Genomic DNA, 18658 nt, shown 5'->3' with positions numbered 1-18658 from the left:
CTCAGGGAATGTCTAAGGCCGTATTTGAAATCATTGCTTTTTAATTCCATGTTTAATTCTTCATCCAAAGTGCCACTTAGTTGTACTACAATCTATAAACCTATGATCGTATAAATTGTTTGAGGTATTATCCCTAAGATTATGATTTCTTTACTTGTGCCACAGCTAGGCAAGTGTAGCCTGGTCAAATAGAAAACTGATTTTGAAGAAAGGAAAACTTGGTTTCAAATCCTATCTCTGACACACAGTCACTGTGGAACTCTAAGCAAGCCTCTTAGGGCTTCATTGCAAGAAGGAATTTCCTTACATGGGTTTTCTCACACCAATGAAATCCTAGGTCTAGTCTCTGCTTATTTCACTCCTGATTCTCTTTGTAACCCCATTTTAACCTTGTGTTGGCAAAAATGCTGGAATGGTTCACTATCTCCTTCTCCAGTTCATTTTACAGATGATAAAATGGAGGTAAAACAGAGTTAAGTGACTTTCTCAAGGTCAAACTCCTAGAAAATATATGAGACATGTGCTCTCTCTGCTGTACCACCTGGCTCTCTGCTCCCTATCCCTATCTTCATATAATTATCTTAAAAAAAAAAATAATGCCTTCTTTTATTGAATTTTTTAATGCATTTTGTTTTAATATCATAGAAAATATGATTCAAAGACAGTGATCTCTTTAAGTATGACTTGTTATACCTGAATTAAAATTTATCTTTGTATGACATTGAAGCTCTGTAAATTGTCAAATATACTTTCTTGATTAGCCTCTGGAAAGGATTAAGATCAACAAGCAAATAAGTATGGAGATAACAATAGAAAGACTCTATATCAACTTCCTTTTGGTATAACTGACTCCATGTTTAAAACGGCCTCCATTTCAATAGAAAATGAACAACTATGTTCTTTCCCCTATCTCCTTCATTGCTTTTTGTTCTTAACTCATTTCAATACTTTCCTAGTCCATTTAATTCTTAAGTCTTCCATCCTGTAGATAACTTGTTTGTTTGTTTCTCTTCTGTTAGACTGTGAGCTCCTAGAGAGCATAGATTATCTTTCTTTGTAACTCAATTTCTTAATTAGTTGATACTTAAATGTTTATTGACTAACTGATCAATTTGTCTTTTCCTTTTCTAAGACCAGAAGAAAAGTTTCCTATCTCTTTATATATAATTATTCAAACAACACTTGATTGATGAAGGAAAGGTATCAATCAACCTACACTTTCATTTGGATTGCCATGGTTATTTTTTTTTAAACCTTAAAAAAAGGCACAGAATACTTCTTTCCTTTTCAGGACTCTCTAGGATCAGAAACATGTTATGCTGCTTAAAGTGCTTAATCTATGGATGTGATACAAAACTGTCCAAAAACAAAACATATTAAAACATCTATCAATCATTTTTAGAGATTATCTAGGTATGTTCAAGTCTGGATAGTCAATAGACATCTTTTATCTCAATTATTTCATTCATAAATATAAACAAAGCTTAATACAACATATTCAGATTTTTCTAATATTAGGGAAAAATTCACAACCTCAAAGTCACTGGAAGAAAGACATTCATAAGATCCTAGATTTAGAGATGGAAAAGAAATCAGAGTCCATCTAGTCCAATCTCATCATTTTAGGGACAAGAAAACTTACTTTTAACTGAAATTAAATAACTTGCTCAAGGTCACTTAGGTACTTGTTTCTTAACTGGAATCTTAATCTGAGTTTCCAGACTATAAATCCTTCACATTACATCTAACATTTTGATGAAAAACTTCCTACCACTAAATGACTCACTAAGTTCCTGGTCCTAAAAGTCTAGAAAGGCCATGGGACATCTTGAATAAAGAATGAAATTTCCTAATTATGCAATTTTTCATGTACTCTTGTGTCTTATTTTATTCCTTTGTGTGACCACACTGCAAGATTTTGCTGGATCAAGTGAAGGGAATGGAGAAGAGAACCGTGATGACCTCAGACATAGAAGCAGCCAGAAAAGAAGTAAAGAGGCTTGTGAGGGTGGCCAAAGAAGCTTTGGAAAGGAATGAAAAGTGAGTGTCATAAAGCTTAGTGTTTTATTCTTTACATAACTTGTTATTTTAAACATATATTTGGTATGATTAAATTCAACCTGCAGATATTTCATGTTATGTGTGCTTTTGTCAATCCTGTTACTAAACTCCCATGGCCCCTTGCCTAGCCATAACTCATCTAGCTTGGACTTGATATTGGGAACTCATTCTGGGCAGTCACTCGGTCCAGATTTAGGGGGAGACTCAGTCTCTCGCTGGAGGCATAGGTGGTGGTACCTGGGTTCATTTGTTGAAAGCTTACTTTGGAAAGGTAAGCTGATACCAAAGGATATCATGGTCTTTTCTTATTTTGAATCCATTATAAATGGAGATGCCCCAACAAACAAACAAAATGTGTTGTAATGTCATGTAAAAGCAGCCCATATTTTGGACCTAAGACAAAGCTAGAATGTTGCCAGTTTTGTCAAAGGGCAATAGTGTTTGTTAAAATTCAGCTAGATTTAAGAATCACCATGGACCAGTTGTCTATGATTTTTTTTAAAGGAGTTATAGTCTAATTTCTAACTCCATATCATCTACATTTGTATCATGTATCATGTACATATCATCTTTTTTTTCTCCGTTCACATTGCTATGATTTTAGTTCAAAACATGGTATATTGCAGTAGTCCATTAGTTTTTCTTATTGCTTTTCAGTTCTTACCTTTCCAATCCATCTTCCAAGAGATATGAAAATAATCTAAAATGAAGGTATATCACTATCTTGTTTAAAGACCATCAGTAATCCCTCTTGCCTATAGTATAAAATGCAAACTCATATTCTTATTTATACGCTTTACATTTTAGGTATTCCAGCTTAATAGCTATTCTCAAATTTGCCATCTCATGCCCTGCTTTCAAAGCCTTTCTACAGACTGTCCTTATTCAAACAATTAATAAGCATTTATTAAGCACTTAATATATGTCAGGCCCTGTCCTAAGCACTGAGGAATCCAAGAAATGCTTGAAATATACTTCCTGAACAGTCTTACTCTTAAAATTTAGGTTGTCCTTCAAACTTTGGCTCATAAACTAACTCTTATATGAAACCTTTTCTGTTAAAAGGTTAACTCAAACTGTTAGTATTCTCTCTTCTAAAACGATGTTTTCTTTACTTATTGATGTTATATTCTCCAAGAGAGTATGTTTCTTGAAGACTAGGGATATTTTATTTTTGGTATTACTGGTTCTACACTAGTAGAGTATCTTACCCTTAGTAAGTAGTGAATAAATATTTGCTGTTTTGAATTGAATTTTTCCTTCAAGAAAAGCTTCCTTCATGTTCAAGACAATGTAGTACATGCTGAACATTTTTTTTTTTTTAAAGAAAGTGCTAAGGGAGAAAGAATTCCTGCTTTCTATAAGTTTACATTCTATTATCATATTTCTAAATTCAAACTACAAGGTACTATCAACTAATCCTATATTACTCTCCTGATCAAAAAAGCTTTGAAAATGATTGTTTTCCTATAAAATGAAGTCTAAACTCACTTTGTTAAATGTCTCTGAGACTAGGCTCAATCTTCCAATTTAGTTTTCTTCCCACTTTGGTATTCTATATTTCAGACAACCTAGGTAACTCACTGTTCTCCATATTATTTCAGTTTTTTTCTGTATCTGATCCTTTTCTCATTCTGCCTCTTCTGCTTGAGATGCCCTCTTCTACATATTTTCCCATTATAGGCCAACCTAATCTTCATGATGTCTACCTTGATCCCTAATTGCAATTTCACTGTTTTTTGCATCATCCTGAAATTTTTTCTAAATATCTGTTAAGGTATTTATTATAGACTGCCATATCCAAATTATATCTTTTTATTTTTGTTGATTTATTTTTGCTGAGGCAATTGGAGTTAAAGGACTTGTCTAGGGTCACACAGCTAGGACAGGTTAAATGTCTGAGATACCCACTATGTATAATTCATTCTGTTAGTTGTTGAGCATACAAAGTTATCTTCACCTCTTTCCACTAAATTTTTCTAAGCTGGTAGGGATGATTTCTTATCTAACCATTGCTGGACCATAACCATAAGCCCTTTGGGTTTTGTGCAAAAGAGAGCTTCAATAAATATTTCACAGAATGTCATATTTTTAAAGGACATTAGAGGCTAATACACTTAACATATTCCTGATCAAGAATCCTCATTATAATATATTGGACCTTTACTGAGGGGGAACCCATTACCTGCCTACCTAAAGGTTACTTTAGTAACCTTAGTACCTAAAGTAACCTTGATTTTTGGGTAGCTCTTAATATTAAAAAGTTTTATTCATGACAGACTTAAATTTTTATCATTGTTCCTAGTTATGACTTCTAAGATCAAGTAGAAAATGTCTAATAACTATTGTATATTACAGTGTTTTAAATACCTGAATATATATCATGTGACATTTTTCTTTTGTTCATGTTTAATATTCCCAGTTTCTTAAATGGATCTTAATATGGCATGAACTCAAGGCCTCTCATCTCAAATTGTACAACATTACATATTTCCTATTTTAACTATGCCATTCCTGATGTGTGGAGGACAGAATTGAGTTTAATAGTACTGATGTTGTCTGGTCAAGATAATACTATTATGATACTCTCTTGTCTTGCATAGAATGCTTCAATAAATACAGGTTAGCATTTCATCACGTTTCTTAGACATCATATTACATTGTTGACTCATATTGAGCTTAAAGCCTATTAAAAATTCTTAGACCTTTAAAAAAATGCTATCTAGTCAAGACTCCCTCATCATCACTTCAATTTTTTAAAAGCTTTTTATTTTCAAAACACATGCAAAGATAGTTTTCAACATTTACCCTTATAAAGTCTTGTGTTCCAAATTTTTTTTCTCCCTCTCTTCTTCCCACTCCCTCCCCTAGAAGGTAGGAAATCTAACATATGTTAAACATGTGCAATTCTTCTATACATATTTCAACAATTATGCTGCACAATAAAAATCAGATCAAAATTGAAAAATTGAGAAAGAAAAAAAAACAAGCAAACAACAACAAAAAGTTAAAATACTATGTTGTAATTCACACTCAGTTCCCACAATCATCTCTCTGGGTATAGATAGGTCTCTTCATCATAAGATCATTGAACTGGCTCTAATCACTTTGTTGTTGAAAAGAGCCACGTCCATCAGAATTGATCATCATATAATCTTGTTGCCATGGATAATGATTTCCTGGTTCTATTCACTTCACTCAGCATCAGTTCATGGAAGTCTCTCCAGGCCTCTCTGAAATTATTCTACTGATCATTTCTTACAGAACAATAATATTCCATAATATTCAAATACCATAACTTATTCAATTATTGTCCAATTGATAGGCTTCCACTCAGTTTCCAGTTTCTTGCCACTACAAAAAGAACTGCCATAGACATTTTTGCACATGTGGATTCCTTTCCTTCCTTTAAGATCTTTTTAGGATACAAGCCCAGTAGAAACACTGCTGGATCAAAGGGTATGCACATGTTGATAACCCTTTGAGCATAGTTCCAAACTGCTCTCCAGAATGGCTGGATTCATCACAATTCCAACAATGTATTAGTATTCTAGTTTTTCCACATTCGCTCCAACATTTGTCCTTGTCCTTTCCTGTCATCTTAGCCAATCTGAGAGATATGTAGTGGTATTTCAGAGTTGTCTTACTTTGCATTTCTCTGATCAATAGCATCACTTCAGTTTTTGAAACAAAATTTAAGAATATATATACACATATGCATGTTAAATTTAATCTGATTAGATATGTTCTAGTGTTTAAAGCTGTCAGAATAATTATTAATCAGTGCTCTCCATGCTTGCTTTATGTTATCTGAAAATCTGAAAAATCATAGCCATCTACATATTTATCCAAGGCATTAATAGAAAGATTAAACAACACTGGGATGAATGCAGATTACCTGAGTACATCACTCAGGACCTTCTTGTATATCCACATCAAACTATTTGTCATAATTCTTTGAGTCAGGCTGCTCAACTAGTTCTAATTCCATCTAACAATACTATTGTCTAGTCCACGTCTCTTTCTAATTTTTTTTCAAAAGAATAGAGTTATCATCAGTAGCATTTTCCTGGTCTGTTAGTTTAATTATAACCTATGAAAAAAGGAAATGAGATTAGTGTAGCATAACCTGTCCTTGATGAAACTATCTCATTTCTTTGGGAGCCATGTCTTTATTAAACATTCACCAACCTAATAACACCTTTAATAACAGATGCTAGAATTTTGCCAGGAAATGAAGTCAAGTTTTCTTTCTTAAAGATTGTGACTCTTCCTTTACAAAACAGGGAAACATATGCTATTCTTCAATCCTGCAATACTCTTTGGAATTGTTTCAGGCATCATTTTCGTTTTTGTTGTTGTTTTGTTTTGTTTTTTAATCACAGAATTGTAGGATAGAGTTTATCTTAGAAGATGCAAATTCCTGTTTCATTTCTTACATTTTTATTTCTGATACCTAGCATAGTGCTTGACACATAGTAGTTGCTTAATATCAATGCTTATTGATTGATGGATTAATTAATATACAGCTGATTTGATGGCAAATCATGATTTTCTTGATGATCCTTTCTTACCCTCACAATCCATTTCTTATTAGCCAATCTAATATCTGCCTTCTAGTCAAATTTCTTATTGGCAGAGAAAAAGAGAAGCAAAAACGATATTTAGGAGCTTTGATTTCTCCGTTGTCATACATCATTGTTTAATCTACTGCAGGGACAAACCATTCTTTTTTTATTTTATTCTTTTTTTTCTTTATTAAAGAGTTTTATTTTTCAAAACATATGCATGGATAATTTTCAACATTAACCCTTGCAAAACCTTGTGTTCCAATTTTACCCTCCTTCTTCCCACCCCCTTCCCTAGATGGCAAGCAATCCAAAATATGTTAAACATGGTAGAAATATATGTTAAATTCAATATATGTATATATACACACAATTATTGTGTCACACAAAAAAAATCAAATCAAACCAGTAAAAAAAAAAAAAAAAAAAAAGAGTGAGAGAAGCAAAATAAAATGCAAGCAAACAACAAATTATGTTGTGCACCACACTCAGTTCTCACAGTCCTCTCTCTGGATGTAGATGGCTCTCTTCATCAGTGAGCAAGTGGAACTGGTTTGAATCATCTCAACGTTGAAGAGAGCCATGTCTGTCAGAACTGATTGTCTTATAGTCTTGTTGTTACCATGTATAATGATCTTCTGGTTCTGCTCATTTCACTTAGCATCAGTTCATGTAAGTCTCTCCAGGCCTCTCTGAAATCATCCTGCTGGTCTACAAACTATTATTTAATCCTCTTCTTTTCTCTTTCCTTATAGGCCATTGCTCATTCTGAGCTTAAGAATTCCTGAAACTATGATTTTTTTGTTTTGTTTTTGTTTTTGTTTTTTACTTAATAGATTTTTTCAATTACATATAAAGATAGCTTTCAACATTCATTTTTGTACTATTTTGAGTTCTAATTCTTTTTTATTTGTCTTTCCCTTCACTCCCTTCCCTCAAGAAAGCAAACAATCTGATAAAGGTTATATATGTGCAATCATTTAAAAATATTTTCACATTAGTCATGTTGTGAAAGAATAGCCAAAACAAAAGGCAAAAACCATGAAAAAAACAAACAAACGAGGTGAAAATATATGTTTTGATGTATATTTGGTCTCCATATTTCTCTATCTGGATGTAAATGGCTTTTTCTATCCAATTCTATTGGAATTGTGTTGAATCTATGTATTGCTGAGAAGAGCTAAGTCTATCAGAGTCATCACTGATCATCACACATTTCTTGCTGTTACTGTGTGTAAAGTTTTCCTGGTTCTCCTCACTGCACTCAGTATCAATTCATGTAAGTCTTTCCAGGTTTTTCTGAAATCTGTCTGCTTATCATTCCTTATGGAACAATAATATTACATTACAGTCATATGCCATAATTTAATCAGCCATTTTCCAATTTATGGGCATCCAATTTCTAATTCCTTGCTACCATAAAAAGAGCTGCTACAAACATATATACATATGTGGATTCTTTCCCCTCTTTTATGATCTTTTTGGGATACACATTCAATAATGATACTGTGTTTGTGAAATTATTTTTATAGGACTAGCCACATCTTTCTTTTTACCCTCTTTTCCTTTCCCTTGCTTTCATTTGCTATTATTACAAAATCAAAGTTGGATGATGCATTCCTCATGTAATCACTTTGATCTCTTTAGGCAATTACCATTTCCTCCTTTTCATTAGAAGTATTTTTCTTTGTGATTTCAAAATTTCATTTTTGAGAATTTTCTATTCCTCCTAGGGTTATTTCCTTTGCAAGAATTTAGTCCATGGAATTCTAATAATTCTCTGAACCATTTAAAATCTATTCTTTTCAGATGCAACATGTGTCAGACTACTGCAAAATTTCTTCTTATTTGTTAACTCCTTCCTTCTTTCAAAAAGCATTTATTCTAAGAAGTAATAGTCACTTTTTTCCCTGAGAATGTTATTAATTATTTCAAATCTAGCAACAAGTTCTTTCTTATTTGAGAGAATCTGAAACAGAAAACAAGTATCTTCCTTATTAATTTCATTGCTGTTTGAAAGATAAATTCATATTTATAACAAGGCAAATTTTGGGAAGAATAGATTAATAAGAGATGAGAGTCTCCCTTCACTACTATATTGTACTTTTTTTTTTTTTTGTCAGACTTGTGGTTTCTTTCCTAAACTCTTCATCTATTTCTGTTCTCTGTCAGGGTGGTCTGTTAGTTTACTCTAATGATAATAATTCTTCTGCTTCTTTCTTCATTGATCATTCTGTCCATCATGCTTTCTTTTTCTGTTTCATGGATTTTGTCACATGACAAGAGCATCTATTTCCACTTATAGCTATACTATTGTTTTATATTAAAAAAAAGAAAAAAAAAGAAAAAATCAGTTATTCTCCATTAGAGTCATATTCAAGTCATCAATCTTATCTAACCAAGTCCCAGTGACAAGGCCAAATTGATGTCCTTGCATTATGATCTATAGTTCTTCTTCCTTACCACCTGTCTATTGTGCATTTTTGTGAGGATCTGAGACCATGGAGTCTCTCAGCATTTTCTTCTTAAAAATCATATTTTATTTCTTCAGTTACACATAAAACAATTTTGAACATTTATTTAAAACATTTTTTATTTCAAATTATTTCTCTTCTTCCTTTCCCTTATCCTTCTCTAAGATGGCAATCAATTTGACGTAGGTTGCAATCATGCAAAACATATTTCATATTACTCATATTGTGAAAGAAAACACAGACCAAAAACAATGCATAAAAAAATTAAGTAAAAAGTTGCATGGTTCAATCTATATTCAGACTTGTCAGTTCTTTCTCTGGAAGTGGATAGTATTTTTCATGATGAGTCCTTTTGAATTATCTTGGATTATTTTATTATTGAGAATAGCTACGTCATTCACAGTTAATTATTGTACAATACTGCTCTTACTGTGCACAATGTTTTACTGGTTCTGCTCACTTCACTTTGCAACATTTCATGCCTTTCCAAATTTTTCTGAAATCATTTTGCTTGTCATTTCTTATGGCACAATGATTTTCCATTATTATTATATACCATGACTTGTTTAGCCATTCCCCAATTGATGGACATCACCTCAATTTCCAATTCTTTATCATTACAAAAAGAGCTGGGTATGAGCACTTTCAAAGAATTTGGTTTTTGCTACTTCTGAGTTTTTGCCACAACTCTTCCTATATTTTAATTACTCTCTTGATGTATATCTAATTGCAATTTTCTCCTTCCACCTTCCTTTTAAATCTAAAGCCATTTTTTGAATATTTCCAAGACTCCAAACATACTATGAACCAGGAACCAGGAAAAAAGAAAATAAGATTCTGGCTCCAGTTTTCATACACCCCCTTGTTAGGTGTATGAAAACTGGAGCCAGAATCTTATTTTCTTTTTTCCTGTGAAATATTATTTAGCTTTAAATATTGTTTAACTTTATTTCCTTAAGCAGCTATTTGCTTACTACATATTTTAAAAGCTTTTTCTTTTCTTTTCTTTTTTTTTTTTGCTGAGGCAATTGGGGTTAAGTGACTTGCCCAGGGTCACACAGCTAGACAGTGTCTGAACCAGATTTGAACTCAGGTCCTCCTGACTTCAGGGTTGGTGCTCTATCCACTGCGCCACCTAGCTGCCCCAAAAGCTTTTTATTTTCAAAACATGTACAGATGGTTTTTCAACATTGACCCTTGCATAGTCTTATGTTTCAGATTTTCCCCTCCTTTCCCCATCCCCTCTCCTAGATAGCAAAAAATCCAATTGGTGTTACATTTCTTAAACTATATGTTAAATGCAATATGTGTGAACATATTTATATAATTCTTTTGCTGCACAAGAAAAATCAGGTCAAAAAGAAAAGTAAATGAGTAAAAAAACAAAATGCAAGCAAACAACAATAAAGAGTGAGAATGTTATGTTGTGATTCTCATTCAGTTCCCACAGTCCTCTCTCTGGGTGTAGATGGCTCTCTTCATCACTGATGAAGGCTTCTCTGAAATCATCCTTCTGGTCATTTCTTACCAATCAATAATATTCCAATACATTCATATACCACAATTTATTCAGTCATTCTCCAATTGATGGGCATCCACTTAGTTTCCAGTTTCTGGCCACTACAAAGAGGGCTGCCACAAACACTTTGGCACATACAGGTCCTTTTCCCTCCTTTAAGATTTCTTTGGGATATAAGCCCAGTAGTAGCACTGCTGGATCAAAGGGTAGACACAGTTTGATAACTTTTTGAGCATAGTTCCAAATTGTTCTCCAGAATGGTTGGATCCACCCACAGTTCCACCAACAATGTATTAGTGACCTAGTTTCCCCACATCCCCTCCAACTTTCATCATTATATTTTCCTATCATCTTTTGCTTACTATATTGATGAGCTGAAAATGAAAGGAAATTAATTGTTCTTACTTTAGAAGATTATCTCTTTAAATAGTGAAATTATACTTGGTTATGTTTTTCAATGATTTATTCTCTTCATTATTAATGTCAAACTTATTTTTAATTTTAAAATTTTATTATTTTAGCATAGGAGCCAAATTGCCAGTTTACTTTTGAAAAGTTAAAAGCAGTAGCTATTAAAAATATTTCTTGTTATATTTTGGCTATTAGGATGCAAAATATAGAGTGGGATAATAATGATGCAAATTGTTATTCACTCTTTTCTTTTCTGTACTTACAGACTCCGAACTGAATTGAAATTAGAAGAGTTTCTTGGTCACACTCCTTGTGCTACACCAGGCAAGTAATTGAATGATTGATCTATTGCCATTTTCCTGGGACTAAGAGTAAACACACACATAGATATGTGTATGTATATGTGTATGTATGTACATATGTATGTATGTATATGTGTATACACACATGCCCTCCCCCCAAAAAAAACAAAAAAACAAACAACTTTAGACATACTACTAAATCTTAAAGCCCTATGAAAGTTTTTAATTATTTGAATAGGAAGAAAAAAAAGATGCTTTAATTAATCACTTCCTATGTATAAGGCACTCTTCTAATTATTATTTTTATCCTTTCAACAACCCTGGAAAACAGATGCTATTGCTTTTACAATATTTTATAGTTGAATAAACCGAGGCAGGGAGAGCTTACATGACATTCCCAGGGGCACATAACTAATATCTTATATTGTATCTGAATTCAGGTCTTCCTGACTCTAGGCCCAGTACTCTATCCACTGTACCATCTAATCAAATCAGAATGAATCACTGATACAAGTTACAGAATGGATTCCCCAATTGCTCACAGAAAACGTCATGTCTCCTTCATTTTTAAAGTTTTTCATTTTAAAATTTTCATTGCAACTAGCAATCATTTTATATATCTCTTTTCCCGTTTGGTGCTAATTTCTTACAATCCATATTTCATCTTTTTTTCTTACATTTCTATTTACTCTACATTCTTGTTTTCAGCTTCATTGTTCATCTGAAACTACCTGCTTTAAAGTTACTAGTAATCTCTTAATCATCAAATCCAAGAGCCTTTTTCATCCTTCTTGTGCTTTTTTTTTGCTCACCTTTACCTCATGATTATGTTCTCCTCTGTCGTGTTGTATAACAAATCTCTTTCAACTTTTATCTATTTAATTGCTTCTTTTCAGTTTCCTCTGCATGTTCCTTATGTATGTTATGCCCTTTAACCATAGTTGTTCCCTGAGCTTTATTCTGCATCCCTTCCTTTTTTTTTTACCTTTATACTATCTCATGGGGGTAATCTCATCAACTTAATTGTGGTCATTTAATCAACTCTATGTGGATGAATCCTAGATTAATCAGTCTATCTTTCTATCTATCCATCTATCTATCCATACAGCATAGTCTCTGAAACTTCAGTCATTTATTGCCAACTAGATGACTTATTAGCATCTTAAATTCATCACTTCCCAAACAAAAACTCATTATTTTGATCCTGAAACCTTCTCTTCTCTCAGACTTAACTTTTGTCAGAAGCATTACTGTCTTTCCAGTCACCCAAAATTCTTAAGTTTTTCAAGGTTATTTTTCTTTTAAATATCACAATCCTTTAATCATTTGTTTTCCTAGTCCTTTTCCTATGTAATTATAACTTTATTCTTTTCATGTCTCTAGGTGCAAAGTACTATCGTTTTTATGTTCCATAACATATTTAGCCATTTCCTCAATTTATGTGCCCCTTTATGTGCCCTCCTAGATCATTGCCTTCTCATAGTGAAGAATCTTGTATAACTCGGTGAAATTATGATCTATGCTTTGAAGGGTTACCCAAGATGGACAGGTCACAGTAGAGAATTCTGATAAAAGGTTGTCTAGTAGGGAAGGAAGTGAAACATACTTCAGTATGTTTGCCAACAAAATCCCATGGAGGGGCAGCTAGTGGATAGAGCACCAGCTCTGAAGTCAATAGGACCTGGGTTCAAATTTGACCTCAGACATTTAACACGTCTTAGCTGTGTAACCCTGGGCAAGTCACTTAACCCCAATTGCCTCAGTAAAATAAGCAAATAAATAAATAAAACTGCATGGACAGTATTAAAATGATAAAATATATGACCATGGAACAAAGAACAACTACAAGTAGTTCCAGAAAGAATGAAGCAGCTTGGACAAAGCTAAAAGGAAGCTCAGTTACAGATGTGACGGTAACCAAAGGAAAGTACAAAGCTGTAAAAATCAATAGTATATAGGAACCTAGAATGTCAGATCTATGGACCAAAATAAGCTGGATCTAATCCAATAAGATGTAGAAAGAATGAACACTGACATATTGGCTATCAGTGAATGTAAACGTGTGGGAATAGGTGAATTTAATTCAGGTGAACATTACATGTACTATTATGAGCAAGGATCCTTTAGAAGAAATGGAGTAGCCCTCATAGTCAATAAAAAATTGAGGAAAGCAGTACTGAATATAATCTCAAAAAATAAAAGAATGATATCTGTTTGAATGCAAGGTAAAAACCACTAAGCATCATAGTACAGGTCTATGCTTCAAGCACCGATGCTCAAGAGGCCAAAATTGATTAGTTCCATGAATGTGATGACCACGCATTTTAAAATCAGCTGGAGGCAGGAATTCAGGTTAAGGGAGAATCCTTGATCTTTATTCTTTGTGGAGGTTAAGGGGAAAATGGCAATATGAAGTGAGAGCAGTCATGATCCGAATACTGGTCACAGTCCTCTGCCTCTCTCACCCCACCCACCAAATCTTCTTCACTATCTCCTATACAATACATCCAATTTGCACTGGGAGTAGGTGGGGCCATTCTTTCTCCAAGCATATGTTAATAGAGTATTGTCCAATTGCTAATTAGCCTCAAGTGCCCGACCTCAGTGCATTTGCTCAGCTTCAGCCCATTACGCATGAAGACCTAAAACAGCTTCTAGAAATAACACCAAAAAAAAGATGTCAGTCATTGTAGGGGACTGGAATAGTAAAGTATAGAATATAACAGGTTACTTTGACCTTGGAGTACAAAATGAAGTAGAGAAGAGACGAATTCAGTTTTGTCAAGATAACTCAAATGTTCTTTTTCCATAATCCAAAAGGCAACTCTATACATGGACATTTAATATTGAAATCAGATTAATTATATACTTTGCAGCCAAATGTAGGAAAGCTCTGTAGTATGTTAATGTAGTAAGTTAAATCACATTTGGAGCTGACTGTACCTTAGATAATGAGCAAAATTCAGACTTAATTTGAAGAAAGTAGTACTTGTTTTTCCTTATTCCTCATATTCTTCATAATCCAATGAATGTCGGCAATGTGGACCCTTCCTCTATACCTTTAACAACCATCCTGCTCTTCTTGTATTTTTTGGTTTGCATATTGTTGAAGCCTAGTTTATAGAAATTTAAGCATAATCTTACTTATATGTGAAATGAAGACAATTGCTCAGTAATTTAAACATTCCTTAGCATTGCATTTCTTTAAGACTGAGAAGTAAAGTGATCTTTTCTAATCCCATGACCACTGTTGAGTTTCCCAGATTTATTGACATATTGAATGTGGCACTTTAATAGATCATCTTTTAGAATTTTAAATAACTCATCTGGAGTTCCATCATTTCTACTAGCTTTATTGTAAGCCATATTTCTTAAGGCCCACTTAACTTCATTCTCCAGGATGTTTGCCTCTAGATCATTAACGATGCTGTAATAATTATTAGGGATGTTTATGTTTCCCTTATATAGTTCTTCTGTATATTCTTGCCAATTCTTCTTAATTTCTTCTACTTCTGTTAGGTTCCTACCATTTTTGCCTTTTATTAAAAATATGCCCATTTTTACATGAAGGGTTGCCTTGATATCTTTAATTTTCTTGAATAGATTTCCTGTGGTTTTTTTTTTCCATTCTATCATTTTTTTTTCCATTTCATTTATGAAAATATCTATCCTTGCTATTCTCTGGAATTCTGTATTCAGTTGGTATATCTTTTTTTTTTTTCTTTCCTCCTTTACTTTTTTTCCTCAGCTATTTGTCCTCACCAAACAGCCACTTTGCTTTTTTGCTCTTTCTTTTCTTTGAAATGATTTTGTTTTTGTCTCCTATACAATATTGGACACTTCTGTCCATAGTTCTTCAGTCACTTTTTCTAACAGATCTAATCCTTAAATCTTTTCATCATTTCTACTTTATATTCATAAGGGATGTTATTTAGTTAATATTTACACATAAACTTGGACAAATTACACATGATAGTGAAAGATGGAAGTTAGTATGTTATGGTCCATGGGATGACACAGAGTCAGACACTACTGAGTGACTGAACAACAAGCTATTTCTGTGCATCCTCTGTTTCTGGTTCTTAGTTAAAACAAAAAATATAACCTATTAATAGCTTTTTAACATATAGATTGTTTTCCTATGTCATATGTTCCATATGTCCTATCTCTTGAAGAGTTATACCTAATACTAGTATTTTTGGGTCAATGGGTGTACTCAGTTTAGTAAATTTTTATATATAGTTAAAAGTTGCTTTCTAAAACAGCTGGACCAGTTCTTGAAATCACCATGGCACTCTCCCATTAAGGGAGATGTAGCTTATAAAACATATTTCTGGAAATATATAGCAATCATCTTTTTGAGGGTTAGTGCCTCCCCAAAGTAATATTTTGTCTACCATCATCATGTTTTTTTCTCTGATATGCCAACTCCCCAAATAATATTTTGTTTACCACCAACTTATTTTTCTCCCTGATACTAAACTTTAAAAATAAAGTTTTGCCCGGGCCCTTGACATTCAAATAGACAGGGAGAGAGAGACAGAGAGAGAGAGAGAGAGAGAGAGAGAGAGAGAGAGAGAGAGAGAGAGAGAGATAAAGAGAGAGAGAAAAAGAGAGAGGGTGAATGTGGGTATATGCTCTTTGATGCAATGCTGCCCTTATGTGAATTATACTTTATGCCAGGCTATACATTCTCAATTGTATATCCTGTTCATTTTTCCTCTCTCTCTTTCTTTCCTTTTGCCTTTTTGCGATTTCTGGCAATAAATTTCTTTGTCCTCTTAGGAGAGACTCCCTTATGCCAGAGAACTATCACAAAATAGTCATAGACCCCTTTGCTAAAAGATTATGGATTCCTCACAGTGTTTTTAAAAGGAACTATATAATAATTTTTTTTAAAATAACTTTTTATTGATAGAACTCATGCCAGGGTAATTTTTTACAACATTATCCCTTGCATTCACTTCTGGAACTATATAATAAATTACAAAGAAAATCAGCCATATTGAAATACAGTTCATCCCTCCCCCTCAAAAAAATTTTTTTTAACAAGATTCATGGACTTCAGATAAAGAACCCCTGATTTAGGAGGAAATTAGATGAAGAGTAGAGAGTACACAAAGAAGATTAGTATGAGATAAGATGGGACCAACTGGTTGAGAGGTATCATCTTGTGGAAGGCCTTGAATACTGTCTTTAGATACAGATAACATCCTGAAACCACCTTCATATCTTAGAGTTTGTTCTATGCTTGTTTTCTCCTCTGAGCTTCACCGAATTGCTGAAGTAATTTCTCAGAAGATTTTAGCTTCCTTCTCTTCAAATTCTTCTTTTTCTTTTGAAATAATTTGACAAAAGATTAAAGATCAAAGCTGCGCTGTCTACAAGTCAGTTATTTCAATCTCCAATGATTGTTTCTCATCTGAAAAGGGAGTAATTTTTCCCTTCTCAAAGGACCATACCTCCCCCATTCCAATTAGGTATTCTGGTACTTTACCGTTAGGGAACACTTTGAGTTAAATAGCTCCTTAGCAATTATTACTCTCAGAATCAAATACCATGGCACATCCTATCACACACATTATAAAGAATTCACCTACAGAGCTCAACAAGAAAACACACACACATATACAGAGCATTTTAAATAATCTGGACAGGCATTCCACTCAGGGAACATATTCCTTGAAATTAGAATGAAAAAATGAAATTTCTGTTCCCTCAATCTAACTTTCTTGAGCATATCTGTCATTCTAGAATCTACCCTTCTTTCTATCCACAGTTTATGCTTACGTAATTTTCCAGAGAAAGTATCGAGACAGATGACTTTAATTAGTCTTCTAGCATCTAGGTAATCTAGAAGATCCCTGCTATATTTCTTTTGATTTTCTGTTATTTGGATAGAAATCCTGGTTCTTGACTCTTGGGCATTGTGTAAAATAAAATTTATGTACATTTCCCCCACTTTGATAATCATCTCAGATCTATTTGTCTTCCTTTAAATTGTTTTCCTTTAAAAGTGACTCAAACCTTTTTCAGATACATTTAAAGATATCTTACCGTATATACATTATAGTCAATTTGTTGGATTTTAAAGGATGACTTTTGACTATACACAATTGTTGACTTGCATGATGCCTTTAGAAACTAACCTCTTCCAAATATGGAATTCTGTTTGCTTTCTGATTTATTACTAGCTCTCAAAAATCTTGGGGTCATCCCTGAACATTACTTTAAAGCTCAAAGTAAATACAGTTTTAAGACAGACCACTATAAGGTAAATTCTTCATATTTTCAGAGTCATCTGAAAGTGAAAAGACTGAAGAAGAGTTACCTGATTTGGCTGAAAGGATTGAAGAAAAGAGACGCAAAATTCTTAGTAAATGGGATGAAATCTATGCTCTTGAGAAATACATCAAGAATAATATGACTCATATGGGAATTGCAAACATTATTGAAAGCAGCATTAAAAGCATAGAGGTATGCCATTTCCTTGTTAGATTTTTTTTTAAAAATGATCTCTTATTGAGCAAGGGCAATTATATGAAGCCCATTCCAATAGGATCTTGCTGCATTTAAGAATTGTTTTTTTCTTTTCTTTTCTTTTCTTTTTAAACCAGTATAGATAATAATTTTGTTATAGAAATTTTTCTTTTCATCTATTTCTTACTTGACAGAGTTGATTTATATTTGAATAAAATCAGCCATAACATCATGCACAGTGAGACTTAAAAAAGTATATTATTTGGTAATTATGATAAGGATGAGATCAAAGTTTCCATATGTTTAACACTTTTCCTTTCCAAACCACTTTACTCCTAACTGCCCTTTTCAGCCAGTGGGTAGAAAAGTGGATAAGGTGCTAGGTCTGAGTTAGGAAGAATTGCATTTGACTTCAGCCCATGAAAATTACTTATTGTATGATAGTGGGCAAATTACTTGTTTTTTGTTTGCTTCAGTTTCCATAACTGCAAAATAAGGATGATAATAACACCTATTTCAAATTGTTGTCACAGAGATTAAATGAGATAATATCTGTAAAACACCTGGCATACAGTAACTGGCTAATAAATGATTATTCCCCTCCTCCCTCTTGTTCCCCATTTAATTGTAATTCCTACCTTCATTCCTTCATCCCTCCCTTTTTTCACCCTCCGTCCCTTCCTGTCTCTCTCTCTTTCCCTCACTTCCTCCCTCCTTCCTTCCCTTCCTTCCTTCTTTCCTTCTTTCCTTCCTTAGGTAAACAGGTTTACATCACTTGCCCAAGATCACACAGTTAGTGTATGAGGACACATTTAAACTCAAAAAGATGAGTCTTCCTGAATT

The 18658-nt window shown here is 33.3% G+C and overlaps 1 protein-coding gene across 1 annotated transcript in view; it reads left to right on the top strand.

The window, feature by feature from the left end:
- C4H6orf118 (chromosome 4 C6orf118 homolog) overlaps positions 1–18658 on the top strand; it is a 73614-nt gene that overhangs the window by 32548 nt on the left and 22408 nt on the right. Inside the window, exons 6-8 of the mRNA XM_051998084.1 lie at positions 1916–2040; positions 11299–11357; positions 17631–17812. Coding sequence (XP_051854044.1) covers positions 1916–2040; positions 11299–11357; positions 17631–17812 — 366 coding nt within the window. The remainder of the gene's footprint in view (positions 1–1915; positions 2041–11298; positions 11358–17630; positions 17813–18658) is intronic.

This window comes from Antechinus flavipes, chromosome 4 (assembly GCF_016432865.1).
Source record: "Antechinus flavipes isolate AdamAnt ecotype Samford, QLD, Australia chromosome 4, AdamAnt_v2, whole genome shotgun sequence".
In the NCBI taxonomy this organism is placed as follows: domain Eukaryota; kingdom Metazoa; phylum Chordata; class Mammalia; order Dasyuromorphia; family Dasyuridae; genus Antechinus; species Antechinus flavipes.
Note: the sequence above shows the minus strand (reverse complement) of the source record. Positions and strands in the feature narration are given on the sequence as shown.